The 24,318-nt window shown below is 39.2% G+C and overlaps 1 protein-coding gene across 2 annotated transcripts in view; it reads left to right on the top strand.

Moving 5' to 3' along the window:
• TTC17 (tetratricopeptide repeat domain 17) overlaps window positions 1-21,968 on the top strand; it is a 157,286-nt gene extending 135,318 nt beyond the window's left edge. Inside the window, exons 23-25 of one of the 2 annotated variants that reach the window (XM_061203268.1) lie at window positions 17,743-17,862; window positions 19,076-19,219; window positions 20,822-21,968. In XM_061203268.1, coding sequence (XP_061059251.1) covers window positions 17,743-17,862; window positions 19,076-19,219; window positions 20,822-20,953 — 396 coding nt within the window. In that variant the 3' untranslated portion in view covers window positions 20,954-21,968. Of the gene's footprint in view, window positions 1-17,742; window positions 17,863-18,879; window positions 18,952-19,075; window positions 19,220-20,821 lie in introns of those variants that run through there. The other variant, XM_061203269.1, reaches the window with a different exon arrangement.
• Window positions 21,969-24,318: the final 2,350 nt, after the last annotated feature.

Here is a 24,318-nt window from a genome sequence, read left to right on the forward strand (position 1 = left end):
TAAATCCCACTTGATCATGGTGTATGATCCTTTTAATGTGTTGTTGGATTCTGTTTGCTAGTATTTTGTTGAGGATTTTTGCATCTATGTTCATCAGTGATATTGGTCCGTAATTTTCTTTTTTTGTGATATCTTTGTCTGGTTTAGTGTCAGGGTGATGGTGGCCTCGTAGAACAAGTTTGTGAGTGTTCCTCCCTCTCCAATTTTTTGGAAGAGTTTAAGAAGGATAGATGTTAACTCTTCTCTAAATGTTTGATAGGATTCGCCTGTGAAGCCATCTGGTCCTGGACTTTTGTTTTTTGGAAGATTTTTTTTTTAAACATCTTTCTTTGTTTCTATTTCATTTATTTCTGCTCTGATCTTTATGATTCCTCTCCTTCTGCTAACTTTGGGTTTTCTTTGTTCTTCTTTTTCTAGTTTCTTTAAGTGTAAGGTTAGATTGTTTATTTGAGATTTGTCTTGTTTCTTGAGGTAAGATTGTATTGCTATAAACTTCCCTCTTACAGCTGATTTGCTGCATCCCACAGGTTTTGGATCCTGGTGTTTTCGTTGTCATTTGTTTCTAGGTATTTTTTTTATTTCCTCTTTGATTTCTTCAGTGATCTCTTGGTTATTTAGCAGTGCACTGTTTAGCCTCCATGTGTTTGTGTTTTTTACTGTTTTTTTCCTGTAATTGATTTCTAATCTCATAGCGTTGTGGTCGGAAGATGGTTGATACGATTTTAGTTTTCTTAAATTTTCCAAGGCTTGATTTGTTTTTTTATTTTTTTATATACATTTATTATTTTATTTATATTTATTTTTGGCTGCGTTGGGTCTTCGTTGCTGCGCACGGGCTTTCTCTAGTTGCAGCGAGCGGGGGCTACTCTTTGTTGCGGTGTGCGGGCTTCTCACTGCAGTGGCTTCTGTTGTTGCAGACCACGGGTCTCTAGGCACGTGGGCTTCAGTAATTGTGGCACGCAGGCTGAGTAGTTGTGGATCTCGGGCTCTAGAGCGCAGGCTCAGTAGTTGTGGTGCACGGGCTTAGTTGCTCTGCAGCATGTGGGATCTTCCCGGACCAGGGCTGGAACCCGTGTCCCCTGCATTGGCAGGCAGATTCTTAACCACTGTGCCACCAGGGAAGTCCTCCAAGGCTTGGTTTGTGACCCAAGATGTGATCTGTTCTGGAGGACGTTCCGTGTGCACTTGAGAAGAAAGTGTATTCTTCCACTTTGGGGTGGAATGTCCTAAAAATATCAATTAAGTCGATTTGGTCTATTGTGTCATTTAAAGCTTGTGTTTCCTTATTTATTTTCTGTCTGGATTATCTATTGGTGTAAGTGGGGTGTTAAAGTCCCCCACTATTATTGTGTTACTGTCGATTTCTCCTTTTATAGCTGTTAGCATTTGCCTTATGTATTGAGGTGCTCCTATGTTGGGTGCATAAATATTTATGATTGTTATGTTTTCTTCTTGGATTGATCCCTTGATCATTATGTAGTGTCCTTCCTTTTCTCTTGTAACTGTCTTTATTTTAAAGTCTATTTTATCTAATATGAGAATTGCTCCTCCAGCTTTCTTGTGATTTCCATTTGCATGGAATATCTATTTCCATCCCCTCACTTTCAGTCTGTATGTGTCCCTAGGTCTGAAGTGGGTTTCTTATAGACAGCATATATAAGGGTCTTGTTTTTGTATCCATTCAGCCAGTCTTTGTCTTTTGGTTGGAGCATTTAATCCATTTACCTTCAGGGTGATTATTGATATGTATGTTCCTATTACCATTTTCTTAATTGATTTCAGTTTGTTTTTATGGGTCTTTTTCTTCTCTTGTGTTTCCCACTTAGAGAAGTTCCTTTAGCATTTGTTGAAAAGCTGGTCTGGTGGTGCTGAATTCTCGTAGCTTTTGCTTGTCTGTAAAGCTTTTGATTTCTCCATCGAATCTGAATGATATCCTTGCAGGGTAGAGTAATCTTGATTGTAGCTTTTTCCCTTACATCATTTTAAAGTTGTCCTGCCACTCCCTTCTGGCTTGCAGAGTTTCTGCTGAAAGATCAGCTGTTTGCCTTATGGGAATTCCCTTTTATGTTATTTGTTGCTTTTCCCTTGCTGCTTTTAATATTTTTTCGTTGTATTTAATTTTTGATAGTTTGATTAATATGTGTCTCGGCAGATTTCTCTTTGGGTTTATCCTGTATGGGACTCTCTGTGCTTTCTGGACTTGATTGACTATTTCCTTTCACATGTTAGGGAAGTTTTTGACTATAATCTCTTCAAATATTTTCTCAGACCCTTTCTTTTTCTTTTCTTCTTCTGGGACCCCTATAATTCGAATGTTGGTGCATTTAATATTGTCCCAGAGGTCTCTGAGACTGTCCTCAATTCTTTTCATTCTTTTTTCTTTATTCTGCTCCCTTGCAGTTATTTCCACCATTTTATCTTCCAGGTCACTTATCCGTTCTTCTGCCTCAGTTATTCTATTGATTCTTTCAAGACTGTTTTTAATTTCAGTTGTGTTGTTCATCACTGTTTGTTTGCTCTTTAGTTCTTCTCGGTCCTTGTTAAATGTTTCTTGTATTTTCTCCATTCTGTTTTCAAAATTTTGGATCATCTTTACCGTCATTACTCTGAATTCTTTTTCAGGTAGATTGACTATTTCATCTTCATTTATTTGGTCTTCTAGGTTTTTACCTTACTCATTCGTCTGTAACATATTATTTTGTTTCTTTTTTTTTTTTTTTTTGATCAGTGGTGCTGTATTCCTGTCTTACTGGTTGTTTGTCCTGAGGTGTCCAGCACTGGAGTTTGCAAGCAGTTGGATTGAGCCTGGCCCTGGTGCCGAGGACCTCCGGGAGGCCTCACTCCAATTAATATTCCCTGGGATCTGAGGTTCTCTGTTAGTCCAGCGGTTTGGACTCGGAGCTCGCACTATGGGAGCTCGGGCCCGACCTCCAGCCTGGGAACCAAGATCCCACAAGCCGGGTAGTGAGGCAAAAAAAGAAAAAAAGGAGCAGTACAATAACAAAGAATAAAAAACAAAATAAAATTAGAAAGATAGAAAATATATTAGGAAAAATAAAAATATAAATGAATCAACAACAAGGTAAAACAGAACCCCAAGAGGAAAAAAGAAAAGCCTTATCTATGGTAGCCAGAGTTTAGGCAGAGGTGGAACTTAGGCAGGGGCTGGGTTTAGGGTGGGGCGGGACCTATGCAGGGGAGGGGTGCAGGTGATGTTTGAGCGTGGGGCAGGGCCTGGTTCAGGACCCGCACCTGGTTCAGGACCCTCGCAGGCAGAAAAGGCCTTGGGGGCAGGCCCTAAGTGTGTGTGTGTGTGGTGGGGGGGTGGGCGACATTCAAGTGTGGGGCAGAGCCTCTGCTTAAGACCTGCCCAGAAGCAGAGAGGCAGCACGTCCAAAGGGGGGGCCTCTGGAGTATGGAGTTCCAGAGTTTGCAGGTAAGTCCCTGGGTGAGGGTGTATGGGTGGGGTTTAGGCCCAGTGCGGTTGGAGGGGGTCTCCCAGTATAGAGGTAGGGCCCTGGGTGTAGGGGCGGGGCTTGGGCTCTGCGTGGCAGGAGGGAGGCTCCAGGGGCAGAGGATCAGGCCCCAGAGCCCAACAGGCTCTCCGGTGCCTAAGTGGACAGGGAAAGTGCTGGCCGCGTTCCCCTCCATTCCTCTATGCCCCACCCCCCGCCGTCTCCCCCACGGTCTCCCCTGTCCCCACTGGACTCCTAACCGTGGGTGGGTCCCACTGGGTGTAGGAACTCCTCCCCTCCCCCAGCCGCCCCACAGGGGTGCCGGTCCCGTAGATCCAGCCTTTACTTTTGCTCCCACTTCCCTCCCTCCCACTCCCTCAGGACCTGCGTGGCTGGAGGGGGCCTAGGTGGGCAGAAGATCAGACCCGGATCTCAGCAGGCTCCCAGGGGCCCAAGTGGGCAGGGGAAACCTGGCCATTCTCCCTTCTGATTCTCTGTCCTCCCAGTGGTCCCCCAATTTCCCCTTTCGGGTGTAGGATCCCTTCCCCTCCCCCAGCCGCCCCTCAAGGGCGCCAGTCCTGTCCCACCTCCAGTTCTTCTCCCCCCTCCCTCCCCCACACCCCACTTTCTACCCGGTCGCTGGGGGTTCCTCCCGTCCCTTTAGGTGTCCGTGGTCCCCCACTGGTTCCTGTAGGTGCCCTAGTTGTGCGGAGACGCAAGTCCCTCATCCTCCTAGTCCGCCATCTTGACTCTGCCTCCTTTCCAGACTTTAGGCTTGATTTATTTATTTAATTCGAGTGTCCTTCATTGACTGTTCCCATATGGAATGGATCTTGATCTTATATATCCTTGCCAAAACCTTTGTGCAGTTTACCACGGAGTAAAGGGTTGAAGGGTTGACCTCTATACTACAATTTTTAAAAATGACCTTCTAGGTCCTTCTAGGAAACAAGATGGTAATAAACATGTATCCTTCCTTTCTAAATGAACAGTACTTTAGGATAAATAAATAATTGATGAGAAAAGTCTCTTTATAGGAGTATTCCAACTAGTAAACTAGGAATGATCATTGCAGCCCCTAATTAATTCATGGCAGTGATTACCACTGGCTGCTAACATCACAAATAGAGAAACAGTATGTGTGTACTCTTGGAAGTTCACACTACCACCTATGAAATAGTTTTGCTCCCACTCCTCCCCAAAAAAGTCAATCCTGAATCCAGTCAAGCCTCTACCAACTTACGGGAAATATAGGGGACAAAGGAACATGTCAAATGGTTCCATGAGGATGCAATAAGCAGAGTCCAGTCAGTGTGAAACTACAGGATAAATACCCTATATTTCTTGTACAGAAATAAATTTTAAAAATTAGGTGGTGGACTCTAGAGATCAAAAGAGACTTAAGGAATACATTAGCCATTTGCAATGTATGAACTTTATTTAGACTATGATTAAAACTGTAAAAGCAAAGCAAAGTTTTATAACACAGTTGGGAGAAATAGGCACACCAGATGAATACTTGATGGTATTAAAGAATAATTTTCAATATTTTAGGCCAAATTTTTTCAAGTTTATCTTTTAAACGTGAGGTTGTATCTTTTAGAGGTAACACTGAAAAACTTACTGGTGAAATTTTATAAAGTCTGGGATTTGCTTCAGATTAGCATGGATGAGGGTTTAGATGAAATAGGATTGGCCAGGAGTTGTTGATAAATGTTAAATCTAGGTGATGAACACATGGAGTTCATTATACTGTTCCCTTTATTTGTATATGTATTTGAAATTTTTCATTATAAAATACCTAAGAGATGTAATCACAAAAGTGAGCAAAGAAATGACATAGAAAATGAATAGGTAAATTTTTTTAATTGATACATCTTAAACTAAAAATATATTTGTTTAAGTAATTAAGTCAAATACCCCGTGGATGAGTTAGATAGATTCAGACACAGTTAAATAATTAGTGAATTGCAAGCTTTGTGTAAAAAATTACCTGGAGTATTATAGAGACAAGGAGGTAAAAGAATCAACAGATTCAGGAAGTACCATGTATCCCAAGCTGGGTAAATAAAAAGAAATCCACGCCAAGATACATTATAACAAAGACAAAGGGATCTTAAAAGCATCTGTTTCAGTCAGGGTACTGTCAGGAAAACAAAAACAACATTAGGTATTTCAGAAGAGCACATTGAATTTAGAGAATCGATTACAGGCATACCTTGTTTTATTGTGCTTCGCTTTATTGTGCTTGGCAGATGCTGCATTTTTTGCAAATTGAAAGTTTGCAGCAACCCTGTCTTGAGCAAGTCTATTGGCGCCATTTTTCCAGCAGCATTTGCTCACTTCGTCTCTTTGTGTCACATTTTGGTAATTCTCACAATATTTCGAACTTTTTCATTATTATTATTTGTGTTATGGTGATTCTGTAGCCAGTGATATTTGACGTTACTACTGCCACTCAAGACTCAGGTGATTGTTAGCATTTTTTAACAAGAAAGTATTTTTAATTAAGATATGTACATTGTTTTATAGACATAATGCTATTGCACACTTGACAGACTACAGTATAGTGTAAACATAACTTTTATATGCACTGGGAAACCAAAAATTTAATGTGACTCGCTTTATTGCAATATTCCCTTTATTGTGGTAGTCTGTAACTGAACCCGCAGTATCTCTGAGGCATGACGGTACATTGTGGTGGAGGGCTGAAAAAGAAAAAAGGAAATACTTAGGTAAACCAGAGATACTAATTGTAGGGAACAAGAAGGTAAGCATTTGAGATTTTCAAAATCTAGAGTCCACGGGAGAGAGCTCTGAACGAGCTAGACTTCCTGCTTCTGAGGAGGGAGCATGGGCTGGCTGCTGGGTCTGGGAGTGCTGGAAGAAGCTGGAGACCAGAGTGCTGACCACAAAGTGCTGTTGCCAGAATGACTGACAGTGACAGGAGCAGCATGCAAACTGGCAGAAAAAGTCCCTTTCCCTCTTACCTTCCAATCCCCTAGCACATATGTTTGCAGAACCTAACAAGAAGCCAGCTAGCAAAGGAGAAATGTGGTTTGCAGAGTTCCAGCCACAGTATCACAAAGCAGATTATAGAATTTTGGATTTGCATCTGAGAGAAAATAGCTTAAGAAATATGACAGCAGCCATTCATTCATTTATTGATTCATTCAACAAATACGTAGCAAAGTATTGTGCCAGATACTTTTCAGGTGCTGGGCATAAATCAGTGAAGAAAAATTTAGACCTAGATCTCTGCCCTCATGGGGACAGAAAGGACAGATTACCTATAGAGAAGAGATGACTCAAATGACAGCCTGTTTCTCATAGCAGCTATCTAAGCCAGATGACAGTTTTGGAAGGATACTGGGCCCGCTAGAATTGTGCACCCTACAAGGAGGGAAGAATAAAGGCGCTTAAAGATTAAAAACTGGAAAAAGTTTACCAAGAGCCCCACCCTAAAGGAACTTTTCTATATGATAGCTGGAGAAGGATTGTCTGAGACAAAGGAAGATTCACTAAGCAAATAAAATTATACAGGTATACAAACCCAAACAAACACTGTCTGTAGAAAACAATTTCTGGGGTTTTAAATTTTTTTATTTATTTATTGTTAAGTTTTTATTTTTTTTAACATCTTTATTGGAGTGTAATTGCTTTACAATGGTGTGTCTGCTTTATAACAAAGTGAATCAGCTATACATATATTCCCATATCTCCTCCCTCTTGCGTCTCCCTCCCATCCTCCCTTTCCCCACCCCAGGTCATCACAAAGCACCGAGCTGATCTCCCTGTGCTATGTGGCTGCTTCCCACTAGCTATCTATTTTACATTTGGTAGCGTATGTATGTCCATGCCACTCTCTCACTTTGTCCCAGCTTACCCTTCCCCCTCCCTGTGTCCTCAAGTCCATTCTCTACGTCTGTGGCTTTATTCCTGCCCTGCCCCTAGGTTCTTCAGAACCTTTTTTTTTTTTTTTTTTAGATTCCATATATATGTGTTAGCGTACGGTATTTGTTTTTCTCTTTCTGACTTACTTCACTCTGTATGACAGACTCTAGGTCCATCCACCTCACTACAAATAACTCAATTTCGTTTCCTTTTATGCGTGAGTAATATTCCATTGTATGTACGTGCCACATCTTCTTTATCCATTCATCTGTCGATGGACACTTAGGTTGCTTCCATGTCCTGGCTGTTGTAAATAGAGCTGCAATGAACATTGTGGTACATGACTCTTTTTGAATGAGGGTTTTCTCAGGGTATATGCCCAGTAGTGGGATTGCTGGGTCGTATGATAGTTATATTTTTAGTTTTTTAAGGAACCTCCGTACTGTTCTCCATAGTGGCTGTATCAATTTACATTCCCACCAACAGTGCAAGAGGGTTCTCTTTTCTCCACACCCTCTCCAGCATTATTGTTTGTAGATTTTTTGTTGATGGCCATTCTGACTGGTGTGAGATGATACCTCATTGTAGTTTTGATTTGCATTTCTCTAATGATTAGTGATGTTGAGCATCCTTTCATGTGTTTCTTGTCAATCTTTATATCTTCTTTGGAGAAATGTCTATTTAGGTCTTCTGCCCATTTTTAGATTGGGTTGTTTGTCTTTTTGATATTGAGCTGCATGAGCTGCTTGTAAATTTTGGAGATTAATCCTTTGTCAGTTACTTCATTTGCAAATATTTTCTCCCATTCTGAGGGTTGTCTTTTTGTCTTGTTTATGGTTTCCTTTGCTGTGCAAAAGCTTTTAAGCTTTATTAGGTCCCATTTGTTTATTTTTGTTTTTTTTTCCATTTCTCTAGGAGGTGGGTCAAAAAAGATCTTGCTGTGATGTATGTCATAGAGTGTTCTGCCTATGTTTTCCTCTAGTGTCTGGCCTTACATTTAGGTCTTTAATCCATTTTGAGTTTATTTTTGTGTATGGTGTTAGGAAGTGTTCTAATTTCACTTTTTTACATGTAGCTGTCTGGTTTTCCCAGAACCACTTATTGAAGAGGCTGTCTTTTTTCCATTGTATATTCTTGCCTCCTTTATCAAATATAAGGTGACCATATGTGTGTGGGTTTATCTCTGGGCTTTCTATCCTGTTCCATTGATCTATATTTCTGTTTTTGTGCCAGTACCATACTCCCTTGATTACTGTAGCTTTGTAGTATAGTCTGAAGTCCAGGAGCCTGATTCCTCCAGCTCTGTCTTTCTTTCTCAAGATTGCTTTGGCTATTCGGGGCCTTTTGTGTTTCCTTACAAATGGTGAAATTTTTTGTTCTAGTTCTGGGGAAAATGCCATTGATAGTTTGATAGGGATTGCACTGAATCTGTAGATTGCTTTGGGTAGTATAGTCATTTTCACAATGTTGATTCTTCCAATCCAAGAACATGGTATATCTCTCCATCTGTTTGTATCATCTTTAATTTCTTTCATCAGTGTCTTATAGTTTTCTGCATACAGGTCTTTTGTCCCCTTAGGTAGGTTTATTCCTAGGTATTTTATTCTTTTTGTTGCAATGGTAAATGGGAGTGTTTCCTTAATTTCTCTTTAAGATTTTTCATCATTAGTGTATAGGAATGCAAGAGATTTCTCTGCATTAATTTTGTATCCTGCTACTTTACCAAATTCATTGATTAGCTCTAGTAGTTTTCTGGTAGCATCTTTAGGATTCTCTATGTATAGTATCATGTCATCTGCAAACTGACACTTTTACTTGTTTTCCGATTTGGATTCCTTTTATTTCTTTTTCTTCTCTCATTGCTGTGGCTAAAACTTCCAAAACTGTGTTGAATAATAGTGGTGAGAGTGGACAACCTTGTCTTGTTCCTGATCTTAGAGGAAATGGTTTCCATTTTTCACCATTGAGAACGATGTTGGCTGTGGGTTTGTCATATATGGCCTTTATTATGTTGAGGTAAGTTCCCTCTATGCCTACTTTCTGGAGGGTTTTTATCATAAATGGGTGTTGAATTTTGTCAAAATCTTTTTCTGCATCTATTGAGATGATCATATGGTTTCTATTCTTCAATTTGTTAATATGGTGTATCACATTGATTGATTTGCGTACATTGAAGAATCCTTGCATTCCTGGGATAAACCCCACTTGATCATGGTGTATGATCCTTTTAATGTGCTGCTGGATTCTGTTTGCTAGTATTTTGTTGAGGATTTTTGCATCTATGTTCATCAGTGATATTGGCCTGTAGTTTTCTTTCTTTGTGACGTCTTTGTCTGCTTTTGGTATCAGGGTGATGGTGGCCTCGTAGAATGAGTTGGGGAGTGTTCCTCCCTCTGCTATATTTTGGAAGAGTTTGAGAAGGATAGTTGTTAGCTCTTCTCTAAGTGTTTGATAGAATTTGCCTGTGAAGCCATCTGGTCCTAGGCTTTTGTTTGTTGGAAGAGTTTTAATCACAGTCTTAATTTCAGTGCTTGTGATTGGTCTGTTTATATTTTCTATTTCTTTCTGGTTCAGTCTCGGAAGTGGCTAAACTGAAATACTGGAGAAATGTACATTTGAGAGTGGGATGATCAGAGTTAAGGTATTCAAAGGCCCTTTTAGTGTTCAGGAGGAGTGAGTTAATATATTACTTGGACTTTGTTAAGTTAAATAGTAAGTAGAAATTTAAGGGTAACCTTTAAAAGAAATGTGCAACTCCCAAACCTCTGAGGGTAAAATAATGAAGTAAGAACAGGAGGACCAAAAAAAAAAATCAATCCAAGAAATGGCAAAAAAAAAAAAAAAAAAAAAAGGAGGAAAAAAAGTATTCAAGAATCAGGATAAAAAGAAACCAAGAAATATGATAAACAGTCTTTAAAAAAATCTGTAATATAACAATCACAATAATGTCAAATTGGAAATATTTTAAAGGAGCTACCTGTTTTTAAGAGTCATACCTAAAGCATAATAGAAATGTTAATGGGAAAATACTAATCAAAAAGGAATATACTATCAAAAGGAAGTAGCTATAGTTATATTAATTACCTGGAAATATATATTTCAAAGCAGAAAAAATTATTAGGGTCAGAGAGAATGACCACATAATGATAAAAGCTTTAATTCACCAGAAAAACAAATATACTGCTTCTAACCTTATACATAAGCAATAAAAATAACCTCAAAATATATAAAGCAGAAAATGATTGATTTAATGAGAGAAATTGACAAACCAACACACACACCTTTCTCTACCGTTGATAAGCCATTCAGTCTGTCTGAATTTATATTCATAAGTATATTAGTCTGTGATTTTCTTGGAATATTTTGTCTAGTTTTGGTATCAGGATAATAATGACTGTGTGTAATGAGTTGGGAAGTGTTCCCTACCCTTATTTTTCTGGAAAAGATTGTAGAGGATTGGTATTATATCTTCCTTAAATGTTTGATAGAAAATTCACCATTGAAGCCATCTGAATGGGGAGTTTTCTTTGTGAGAGATTTTTAACTATAAACTCAATTTCTTTAATGAGAGTATTCAAATTGTCTTTCTTCTTGAGTGAGCTTTGTTAGTTGTGTCTTTAATTTGTCTAGTTTATCTAAGTCATTGAATTTATTGACATAAAGTTGTTCATAATAGTCCCTTATCATTCCATTAATATCTGTAGGATTTGTAGTAATGTATCTTTCTCAATTCTTATCTTGGGACTTTGTATCTTTTCTCTTTTTTTCCCAGTCACATTGACTAATAAAAGTTTATCAATTTTTATTGAGCTTCCCAAAGAATGAGTTTTTGGATCCATTGATTTTTCTCTATTGTTTTTCTGTTTTCTCTTTCATTGATGTCTGCTCTTATCTTTGTTATCTCCTGGATTCTGCTTGCATAGGTTTTAATTTGACAAGTTTTTTGTTTGTTTTTTTTTAGTTTCTCAGTATGGAAGTTTAGGTTACTAATTTGATCCCTTGCTTTTCTAATGTAGGGGTTTAGTGCTAAAAGTTCCCTCTAAATTCTGTGCCAGCTGCATATCACAAGTTTTATTTGTCATATTTTTATTTTCATTCAGTTTAAAATGGTTTATAATTTTCCTTCTAATCTCCTCTTTGACCCATAAATTATTTAGAAGTGTGTTATGTGGTTTCTAACTATTGGGCATTTTCCAGATGTCTTGCTTTAATTGATTTCTAATTTAATTACACTGTGGTAAATCAGTATACTTTGTATGATTTGAATTATTTTAAACTTATCCAGACTTGTTTTATGCCCCAGAATATGATCTGTCTTGATAAATGTTCCGTAAGCACCAGAAAAGAATGCATCTTCTGCTGTTGTTAGACTGTTCTAGAAATGCCATTTAAGTCAAGTTGGTTGATAATACTCTCTATATATTCTTTATATTTACTGATTTTTTTTGTCTACTTCTATCAATTATTGAGAGGTATGTTGAAATCTACAGCTGTAATTTTGAATTTTTTTATATCTTATTTTAGTTCTATCAGTTTTTGATTTGTGTATTTTTGGGTTCTGTTATTAGGTGCAGAAATCAGTGAAGTAGAAAACAAAGACAGAATGGAGATCAACACTCCAAAAATTGTTTCTTTGAAATGACTAGTAAAATTAACCTCTGGCAAAATTAAGAAAAAAGAAAGCACAAATAACCAATATTGGGGTAAAAGTGGAAACAAAACTACAGCTATATCAGACTAAAGAGATAAGGATACAGTTAACACTTTTATGCCAATAAATTTGAAAATAGGTAAAGAACACAAATTTCTAGAAAAAAATTATTTTATCCAAACTGATGTGGGTGTTATAACTCTCAAATAGATTGAAGCAGTAGGTTTAAAAAAAATCTCACCAAGAATAAAACAAACTGTTAATTTTGCAGGTGAATTCTACCAAACTTTTGAAAAATACACCATCAGGTTCTTCTGGACTATAGAAAAAGGAACAACTTCCCAATTAATTCCTAGAGACTAGTGTAACCCTGAAAACAAAACTAGACAAAGACATTATGAGAAAGAAAAATTATAGGTTAATCTCACTCACAAACATAGGTATCAAAACCATAACAAAATATTAACAGACTGAACATATATGCATGCCTCTGGATTCAGTCTGTTAACATTTTATATATATATAAATATATATATATATATATATATATAAATATATATATATATATAAATATATATATATATATATATATATATATATAAAAGATGCACCTTGACCAGTTGGGTTTATCCCAGAAATACCAATCTAAACAGTCTAACTTTAGGAAAATCTTAAATTTCGTCAATCAAATTAAAGGAGAAAAATTATGAAATCATTTTAGTAGATTGCATCTGATAAAATTCAGTACATTCATGATACAAAGCTAATGCAAATTAAGAATAGACAAGGATTTCCTTAATCTGATGAGAAGAATCAACAAAACATCTTTATCAAAGATAATTGTTGGGCTTCCCTGGTGGCGCAGTGGTTGAGAGTCTGCCTGCCAATGCAGGGGACACGGGTTCGAGCCCTGGTCTGGGAGGATCCCACATGCCGTGGAGCAACTAGGCCCGTGAGCCACAATTACTGAGCCTGCGCCTCTGGAGCCTGTGCTCCGCAACAAGAGAGGCCGCGACAGTGAAAGGCCTGCGCACTGCGATGAAGAGTGGCCCCCGCTTGCCGCAACTGGAGAAAGCCCTCGCACAGAAACGAAGACCCAACACAACCATAAATAAATAAATAATTTTAAAAAAAAAAGATAATTGTTAATGGGGGAAATATTTAAAATAATTCTTTGCAATCAGGAAAAAGGATGCCCACCACTACCACTTCTTTTCAGCATTGTACTAAAAGTCCTAACAAGTATAGTAAATCAAGAAAAAGAAAGTAATGGCATAAGTATTAGGAAGAAAAAAACGTTATTCAGAAATGATGTGATTATCTACATAGCAAACCTAAAAGGATCTACAAATATTTAGAAATAACAATGTTTTTATCAAGGTGGCTGCCTGTAAAGTCAATAAATAAAAATAAGTTGCATTTCTGTACAGCAGCAATAAATATTAGAAAACATAATTTTTAATATGTATTTACTTTGTTACAAAAATATAAAGTTCCCAGTACTAAATCTAACAAAAAAGTCATGAGACTTAGGTGCAGAAAGTGATAAAACTTTACTGAAAGACATTTTAAAAGACCTAAATAAACAGAAAGATATGTAATGTTCATGGATAAGAAGACACACACCATAAACATGTCAGTTTTCCCCAATTTGATTTATAGAGTCAATCCTATTGTAATCAAAATAACAACAGGGTTTTTTATGGCACTTAAAAAGCAGATCTTTACATTAATATGGAAGGGTAAAACAGACAACACTCTTGAAAAGAAGAATAGGTTGTGAGAATTGCCTTTTATGAAAAATTACAAAACAAGACATTATGCCATTTGCTCAAGAAATAAGCAAAAATAATGAGGGGGACTAAATAGGAAGCCCAGAAAGTCTGTAGTGTACACAGAGCTGTGGAAGATCAACCGGGGGGAGATGGGGGACTATTCAGAAAGCTTGCTGGGGCAATTAGTTAATTTCAAAATTAGGAAAAAATGAACTCCATGTGAATTAAGGACTCAAGTATCAAAAATACTTTAAAAATTAAAATAAACTGTGGGAGATGATCTCTCTGGCCTTGAAGTACAAAAAGATTTCTTAAAGAAGATATATAAGCACAAGCTAGAGAAGAGAATGTTATTAAGTTCAACTACATTAAAGGTTAAAATTTTTTAATTAAAGACATTTTTTAAATTCAAGAAGCCAGAGTGAGAGAAAATTCATTTAACACATTTAACCTACAAGGATTAATATGCAGAGCATGTAAATAAAGTGATGAGAAAGATAAATAATAAAACAGAAAAATGTATAAAAGATATTAACAGACATTTCACAGAAAAAAGATATGTATGACCAATAAACACAAGAAACAATTCTCAATCTCACTAATAATCAGGAAATGCAAATAAAGGCTACAGTAAGATACTGTTTTATCCCCACTGATAATACCAAGAGTTAGAAAGGATATAGAGCAAGAGGCACTTTTAAACATTGCTGATAGCACTGAAACTTGTCATAACACCTTTAGGAAGCAATTTGGCTTTCTCTTGTTATGTTGGACACTTGCGCATCCTCTGACCCAGCAGTTCCACTCCTAGGTATCTAGACTAGAGAACCTCTTTGTACATCTATTGGCAACAGGAAGCTAACTTAAAAACAGGAAATAACTCAAACCCTCCCATTTACAGAAAATGTATAAATACGTTATAGTATATTCACTTAATGGACATTTAATTGTGCAGCAAGGAAATTGAATGAACTGAAACTACATACAGCAACATGGATGAATCTTAGAGGGCTGAATAAAAACACCAAGTCCCAGAAGTCTCCGTCACCATATTTATAATGCACAGGAAGAAGTAAACTAAGTAGTGTATTGTTGGAGCAAATATGTGTGTGTAAGTGATAGAACGGTGTTTAAAAAGAGCAATGGAATAATAAACACAACACTTGGGATAGCGTGTGCCTCTGGAGAAGAGACAAGAGGATGGCATAGTGTAAGAACATACAGGAGAAGCAGGTTCATTCTTTAGTAGGGTAGCAGTTTCTGGAATATTATTTTATGCTTTACTGCATACATGTATATTTTATATAATTACATATTTGTTGTATGTGTATATATATAAATATGTTCTTCAGTATGTGTCAGATATTGGCATTAAAGAAAGGTAATTTTATTTTCTTAAAAAAAGAATCCTTTTGGAAAGCCAGTCAGAAGAATCAAGTCATAAAGAAGGAGGAACACATCAGGCTAGCTTCAGATTTCTGTGCAGCACCCATTCAAACCAAGAGGTAATGGAGCAGTACCAGCAAATTATTCAAGGAAAGAAAGAATGAGCCATGGTTTTATATCCAGCCAGCTGTGCTTCAGGCATAAAGGCTATAGACAGAAAGTTTTGAACTTATATGATTGTATTTGTTTGCTAGGGGTGCCATAACAAAATACTATAGACGGGGTGGCTTAAACAATAGAAATTTATTTTCTCACAGTTCTGGAGGCTACAAGTCGGGGATCCAGGTGCCGGCAGGGTTGTTTTCCTCTGAGGCCTTGCTCCTTGGTTTGCAGTTGGCCACCCTGTTGGCACCTCTCGCCGTCATCCCTCTGCACACACGACCCTGATTTATCTCTTCCTCTTCTATAAATCCTTCACATAAATCCAGTTATATTAGATTAGGGCCCCACAATAATGGCCTCATTTTAACTTAATCAGCTCTTTAAAGACTTTATTTCTAAATAGTTACATTCTGAGGAACTAGAGATTGGAGACTTCAACATATGAATTTGGGGGGACACAGTTCAGCCCATAACAGCAATCTCAGAGAATAATTTTCCCATCAGCCCTTCTTAAGAAAACTACTAGAAGATAAACTTCAGCCAACCAGGAGATGACTAGGGAAGCCACACAAAAGTAATGTCAGTGATCAAGGACTATATTTAACTGTAGAACCAATACAAAAACAAAGGCAGGAAATTGGGTGATAGAACAGAATATAAATGATATGTGCCCTGACAATGAAAAATGATAAAATTACCAAAAAAATAGATTGGAAGACAGAAAGAAGATAGGAAGCAGGGTAAGTTTTCTGAATGCCTCATCTGTAATGGCTGGGAGTTAGAGACCGCCCATCAGAATGAAATAGACAGGAAAATGCAAAATTAAACCTAAATTAATCCAATATTAGACCTAAATTAAGTACTAAAGTTTTGTATATGATAAAGGTAGCATCACAGTGGGGGAGAGAGGAATTACTCATTAGCTATTATTGAGACAACTTAGTAGCCATCTGGAAAAAAAATTAAATTGGAGCCATATCTTTTACAGCAAGTTAAATTTTAAGTGGATCAAAGGTTTAAATGTGAAAAATGAAACTACAGATGTTCTGGGGAAAAAAACATGGTAAAAATTCTTGATAACCTTGGAGTAAACAAGACCTTCCTAACTGAAAATCCAGAAGCCATCAGAAATAGATTAATGAACTGAACTATGTAGAAATTAAAACCTTTATATCACACAAAGCACCGTAAGTCCAAAGGCAGACTTGAGAAGCCTGGGGGAATGTATCTGTAATTCATATACAGGCAAGGGACTAATCTCCCTTATACCTAAAGAGCTTTCTCATATAGATAAGCTAAAGACCTCACAGAAGAATTAACAATATAAGAACAGGTCATTCACAGAAAAGAAATACAAAAGGCTGTCAAACATGAAAGGATGGTCAGCTCCATTCATAAGAAGGGAAATGCAGATTTAAACCGCATTTTCACCTATCAAAGATCCCAGAGTTTAATAACAGACTCCTTGGTGAGGCCATAAAGAAACAGGGACATGTGTATATTTCTGGTGGGATATTAAATTGCTACAGTCCTATGGAAGGCAGTGTGGTGATTTCTATCAAACTAACATGTGTATCCCCTTGATATAGCATGTCCACACTGGAAATGTATCCTACAGATGCGCTGCACAGACGCAAAATTACACCTATACAAAGTCATGTTTGCAGCATTGTTTTTAATAGTGAAGAATTGGGGGAGAGAGGAATATTCATTAATAAGGACCTAGTTAAATAAATAATGGTACTTCCAAACAATGAAATACTATGCAGCTGATAACAAAGGAATGAAGAGGCTTTCTACACACTGATGCAGAAAGATCTCTAAGGTGTACTGTTTAGTGAAAAAAGCAAAGTGCAGATGAATGTTATCTCTTATGTAAGTAAGTAATAGGCTTATAAAGCAGGAGTGAGAGATAAATCTGTATTCATATTTGCTTATATAAAGCATAAAGAAATCCTAGAAGGTTACATAAGAAACTAAAAATAGTGTTTACTTGTATATAATAGTGACAAGGATGGCAGGGAGGTTTTTCTTTGTATAACTTTATATAATTTCTGGGTTTTGAAACGTGAATGAATTACCTGTTCAAAAAGATAAGTAAATTTAAATATAAAAGAACATGGGCATGAAATATAGTTCTGCTACTTAGTAATAGAGTGGATTTGGACAAGATATTTAACCTCTCTGGATCATAGTTTTCTTATCTATAAAAAGGCTGCAATAGTAGAATCAAGCTTATAGGGTTGTTATTAGGATTAATAAGAGGATGAACATAAGTGTATAGCAGACCACCAGGACCAGGTAAGTACTCAGTTAAATGGTCATTAACTTGTGTTACTTGTGTTACTGTTCTTAATCTTGGTGGTAAATTAGTGTGTTATTTAAGAAACATCAGCCTTAGCTGACCATTCCTTTGTAGAACCAGACGTCCTGGGTCCTTTCCAGCATGGCAGCCCTCTATTGGAGAGTGAAAGGCCAAGGAAAGAAGGCGATTGACTGCCTACGCCAGGCCCTGCACTATGCTCCACACCAAATGAAGGTGAGTGGGACTCAGAGGTGTGAATTTCCATCCCTCAGTCCTTTCCTTTGCCCAGTGGTTTATTCTGAGGTTTCAACAACCTTCCTCATGCTCAGCCTATAAGAAAATGGCAAAAGGCTAAGATAGGGCGGAAAAACTTATGACCCCACTTGTGCCACCACAAGCCTGTGAATTACACCCACTATTGTGCCTTCCCTACCTCAGCAAGATGGAACATCAGGGAAGGGCTTCAAGATCACTGTAAAACATTATATCAGGAGCAGGCATTGCCGAGTTCTAAATGCAGCTCTGCCTCTCACTAGGTTTGTGATCTTAGGCAAATTCTTAAACCTCTGTGACCTTATTAATGACATGCACTCTGTGGGTGTCCAGCAAGGACAAAGATGGGTCATTTTTTCTGTTTCTTCTGTATCTCCTATAGAAGAACCCAGTGATATAGAACAATGCAATATAGATAGCAGTTGCTCAGGTAACACATTTAAAGGGAATAAATATTTGTGATATTAATAAATATTTGTGATAATAATACTGCTACTTATTCAACCCATCATTCTGTGCTCTGTACTGCTAGGCGATAGGGAAGGGCGAAGACTCTGGATCAGGGATCAGGGAACTTTTTCTGTAAAGGGCCAGGTGGTACAAATTTAGGGTCTGAGGCCAGACAGGCTCTGTTGCAGCCATTCAGTTCTGCCATGATAGCGTGAAAACAGCCACAGAAATACCTAAGGGAATGGGAATGGTGCGGTTCAATAAAAAGTTACAAAAGCAGGCAGCAGGCTGACCTGGCCTGTGGGCCACAGCTTGCCAGCCCCTGCCTCAGGCAGCGCGGCGGTCCTTGCAGAAAACCCCTGGCTCTGTGATGGCATGCCCCAGAGTGTGGGCTGTGCAGAGCGTCGGGCCACCAACTTCCCTTACCAAGCTGCAGCGCGACCAGGAGCTTGCACCAGGATGGAAGCCAACAACCGCACTCAGCAGGTTTTTACGCAGCTGACATGTTTGTTTGTTTGTTGAGGCAAGTCTCACTCAGCGAAAGAAGCACTGCATGGATAGGCTGGTGCGCGCTCCTCCCGTCACAGACCTGTAGCAGACGGCAGCCTCCCGCGCCGAGTTGCATGACTCTGCCATTCACCAGGAAACGCTGACCACGTTACTTACGATCACCAGAGCCGAGAATGAAAGCTCTTCCCTTCTCGCGTTCTCCTTCCTCCCCCAGGACGTGCCCCTCATTAGCCTGGCCAACATCCTGCACAACGCCAAGCTCTGGAATGATGCCGTCATCGTGGCCACCATGGCAGTGGAGATCGCGCCACACTTTGCTGTGAACCACTTCACGCTGGGCAACGTCTACGTGGCGATGGTGAGGTTGCCCTGTGAGCGGAGCAAACCAGCTCTGCCGCCTTCTCTCGGGCACATCTTCTCTGATTTCAAACCCTCTTTGACTGTGTCAGTGTCCTCCAGTTTCCTGTAAGTTTTGCGTCTAAAATTGTTAGCTCTCCACCAAAGGTATATTTTATAGGTAAGGGGTTTGTGAGTTTTTAAAATAATACAGGAAATTCATCCACGTATTTGCAACTATGTAGTTCCTCACCTTGAGTTTTTAACAGTAATAGAGTCAGATTTACCTGCAGTTTTCTAGAGACGTCACCTGTTCCAGGAAACCTTACCTAACCCTCCACGTGGACGGACACACTCTCGTGCTTTCTTACTGCAAGGTTGGGCTAGGTCCCTACGGTTGCACTCATGATGCCCTGTGCAGATTTCTCTTGTACTTTCACCTTGTTTTATAATTTTTGTTTCAAGTATTAGTCTCTCCCCCTAGACCAGGAGCTCCTTAGGAAAGAGACTCCTCTTCATCTCCCTGTTCTAGCACTTCACAGGGTTTGGCACATAGTAGATGCTCACTGAAGCTTTGATGAATGATGTAATGCCACTAGTTTCATGGGATACCATTTACAGATAAAATGGCAAAGCCATCTTGTTCAGAACAAGGACCAACTTCAGAACTTAAAGTCCCAGGGGTCCCCCAGAAGCTGTCATAGCCGAATTTAACGAGAATTGTGCCATCCACTTTCATCCAAAGCTTGGGGTCCCACATGGGGCTCTTCCCATGGTACTCTCAGTAAAGGTTAATAGAATGAGCAGCTTCGGGCTCTAAGTTTTATGTGTTATCCGTGACTTCAAAGGCAGGAAATATAATTTTGGCCAGGTAAGTCTTGCTGAATGTGCAGATTTCCCTCTCTGCTTCTTAAAATTGAAGAATCTATTTTCATCCCCAGTAAATGCAAAATTTGCTGCTGTGAATGAGAAATTCTGCCGCTCATTTGGCCAGAAGGAGCCATTTAAGCAGTAGATTTGGGCTCTTCTTTGAGAGTATTAGTCTAAGTAAAAGATTAACGCCTTCACTATGGCAGTGATCATTTCCAAACCGTGTTCGTATTTTCAAGTGTTAGGGAGAATAAGAAACTGTTTCAGAATTTACAAGTCTAATTGAGATACCTGACATGACTTCCATCTTTCCAGTTAACAGTAGAAAATTCAGGCAGATGCAAAATAAGCTTTTGCCAGACATAGTTCTAGAGGTTTCTGCGAGGACTAAAGGAAGGGATTCCATAAAGCACCTAGCACTGTGCCTGGCACGCAGCAGGTACTCAGTAATGTTGGTTCTTACTGTCGCTACCACAATTACTCCTGTTGTTGGGCCAAACCTCTGTAAACTTGATCTCCCCTTTCCCTCCGGTTCTTGGGCTCTGCCATAATTTTCTTTGTTACCTCATACCTTGGGGCTGGAGGTAGTTGTTTCCTCCAGACCTCAGAGTTTTCCTCAGAGATTTAGATCCACTGAGAAAATACTGCAGGATTGTCACTACCACAGATGTGCTTTTAAAAGAAAAAGAAGTCACCATATATATTTAGTCTGGTGGTAGTACCCCTCTCACTTTTGTCCCTCTGCCCCTCACAGGAAGAGTTTGAAAAAGCACTGGTGTGGTACGAATCTACACTGAAGCTGCAGCCCGAGTTTGTCCCGGCCAAGAACCGAATCCAGACCATCCAGTGTCACTTAATTCTGAAGAAAGGCCGGCGCTCTCCTTAGCTCACTCCTCCCTTCTCTCCTGTCTCTCTTTTCTCATGCTCTTCAAAAAAGGAATAAGAAACCAATCATTGTCAGTATCTACTTTTAATGATGTGTGTGACAGTAACTGAGTAAGACATATAACAGGACTTTTACATATGTGGGAATTGGTTTGTTTTGGTTTTTAAGTTCCTTCTTTCCCCCAGCCAACCTCAGAAACATAAATTTCTTAAAAGGAAAATGCAGCCTAAAGATATCGTGTAAATACTGAGCCAAGACATTTCTGGAGCTGTGCTCGGTCTCCAAAACCTCGATGCCTTTAGGGCTTTTCTCAGTGGTCCAGCCAGCCTCCTCCACTTCGGCCGGAGGGCGAAACCGCATCGCACATTCTCTGCTTCCCGTCGTAGCCTCTGTTGTCAGTGGAAATGCAGAAGCCCATCTGGTGCCAGTCAGTGAGAAGCAATGTTCCGCGCTCTCCCCACTAGGTCTCCATGCTGCCCCCAGCCTTGTCCGTTCCATGCTGCTCCGATCCCAACTCTCACAGGTAGTTTGCAGGGGAGGAAGGGGAAATGATTGATTTTAAAAACAAAATATTTACAACAAAAACTCTTAGGGATCACCTGACCTTTGTGATGTTATTTATGTTGGGGAGGGAGGGGGGCTGAGAAGGGGAAATCAGCAGTGTACAACATCGATATCATTTGTACTTTAATTACAAATCACAAGGAAACCAATAAGTTGAAATCCTATATAACAGGTTTATATATATAGAATATGTATATTTGAAGCCCTCTACAGACTGAGTCTGTGTTTTACTAATTCTTTGTTCACTGTGTTACCCCTCTTGGAACGAGGCATGAGTGTCAGCTCCCTCTCTCTGAGGCCTTCAGACTTAGCCCCTCAGGAGAGTGATGAGCCAAGGTTGAGTGTTCGTACAATGCTTATACCTCTGGTCCAAGGAGAGTCAGAAAATCCAGGCATTTGGGAGTCTTCAAGGGCACATACTGAGGACAAAAATAAAAGTTGTTTATGAGAATAGGTCTGTGGTGTGGTTCTTCTTTATAGAACCAGGCTCATTTGGACAGCTCTGAAGCCTAACTATAACTCTGGGTCAGATCTTCTCACGTCCTAGGTTGTCTTTATCTTTCTTTCTTTCCACCACAGCAAGGTGAGGGGAGAAACAATCCATCACTAGGTTTTATGGTTGATGAACTTTATTAACACGATACATTTGACCAGGAAAGATGCACAGTCAGCAGATGTTCAGAGTTGATAATTGACCTTCCTGGGAAAGGAAGAATAATCTAAACCACAAAGTCAGCCCTCTGGTGAGCACTGATCCTAAAGTTCGTCGAAGTAAGCTTCGTGGAGCTTTGGTGAGAGTTGTACCAGTGTGAAACTGAGCATTCCCTTTGGGACAGGACTCCACTGAACACAGGGTTTCCTAGAACATTATCAGACACCAGTCATCTCAAATACTGGGTCACTAAACCTGGAGCATTTGGTTCTAGCAGAGACTGTAATTTCTTAGAAGCAGGTGAGCAATCAGACATGCCTGTCAACTCTCCTTCTGTCTTTTATGCAGCTAGAGTCCAGCTAACTTCAAACAGTTTTATATCAGATGTATTTTGAGAAGCAGCTCATTCATTGCTGGATAAAGTGAACCTCTTTTCACTCAGGATCCTTGTGTGTGTCTGAGTGTATTCCCTGCTTCCCCACCTCTCCACAATGTTGCATTTAGTTTTTCCTGAAACTTGCAACCGTTGTTTGTGATTTTTGTTTTGCTTTTTTAAAAATTTACATACAATGAAATTCATTCTTCAGTGTACAGTTCTGTGAATGTTGACAAGTGCATAGAGTCATACAGCCACCACAACAATCAAGGTACAAAACTTTCATCACCCCCAAAAGACTCCCTCACTCTGCCCCTTTGTAGTCAAACAAACACCACCCTTAACCCTTGGCCACCTCTGATCTGTTCTTTCTGTAGTTTTTCCCTTTCCCCCATATGGTAAATGAAAGAAGTCAGACTCCAAAGGCTATGTACTATATGATTCTATTTACATGGCATTATGGAACAGCAAAGGTAGATGCCCTAAGGCAGAAGCATACTGAATGTTTCAAAACACAGGAGGCCACTTTGGCTGAAGAGGTGTAAGCAAGAGGAAGAATATTAGGAGATGAAGCCAGAGAGGTGAATCAGATTGTGTAGCTTTTTGGGTGTTTGTTTTGTTTATTTTTGTTGTGGGGCTTTATATGTCATTGCAAGTCACTGGTTTTAAGCAGAGGAATAACATGATCTGACCTGTTTTAACAGGAGTCAAGATTACTCTAGGATTTTTTGACCTGAGTAATTAGAAGGAGGGAGTTGCTATTAACTCAGATGGGAAGACCAAAGTTAGACAAGAGTTTTGTGGGGAAGATTAAGGAATTCAGTTTTGTACAGACCATGTGAAGATATTGGGTAGACAGTTGGATAAATGAGGGTTAATAGAGGATATCTATGCTGGAGATATAAATTTGGATGTCACAGGTATGGGGATAGTATTTGAACCCATGAGACTGGATGAGATCACTAAGGACATGAGAGAATATAGACAAGAGCACAGATTTAAAGACAGAACTGGGGAATTCCAGTGTTATCGGGTCAAAGAGTTCACATGCCCAACAACAGAATTCATTCCTAATGTACAAGAAATAATAGAGCAATTTGAAAAGTAAGAATGCTGAAAATGTTCAAGTAGTTAAAAGAAAGACTAGCATCCACATAACAGAGATTATGAAACATGAGCAGGTTAGGGACTTCCCTGGTGCCACAGTGGTTAAGAATCCACCTGCCAATGCAGGGGACACACGTTCGATCCCTGGTCCAGGAAGATCCCACATGCCGCTGAGCAACTAAGCCCGTGTGCCCCAACTATTGAGCCTGTGCTCTAGAGCCCGCGAGAAACAGCTACTGAAGCCCGCATGCCTAGAGCCCGTGCTCCACAACAAGAGAAGCCATTGCAATGAGAAGCCCGCACACCACAACAAAGAGTAGCCCCCCACTCGCCGCAACTAGAGAAAGCCCGTGCGCAGCAACGAAGACCCAAGGCAGCCAAAAAAAAGAAAGAAAGAAACATGAGCAGGTAGATATGGTGAAAAAGAACCACATAGGACTCCTACAAGTGAAAAATATTATTGAAATAAAAATCTCAATGGATAGGTTAAACAGACTAGACACAGCTGAAGAGAGAGTTAGTGACTTGTAAGATAGAATGAAAGAAATCCACCAAAGCAAAAAACAGAAGGACAAAATTTTCCTCAGATATTTGTATTAAATGCTCTCATAGGGCAAACTCCTCACTTTCCAGGCTAGGACTCACTTTCTTAAGCAGTCAAGCTTT

This window comes from Eubalaena glacialis, chromosome 10, assembly GCF_028564815.1.
Source record: "Eubalaena glacialis isolate mEubGla1 chromosome 10, mEubGla1.1.hap2.+ XY, whole genome shotgun sequence".
NCBI classification, from domain to species: domain Eukaryota; kingdom Metazoa; phylum Chordata; class Mammalia; order Artiodactyla; family Balaenidae; genus Eubalaena; species Eubalaena glacialis.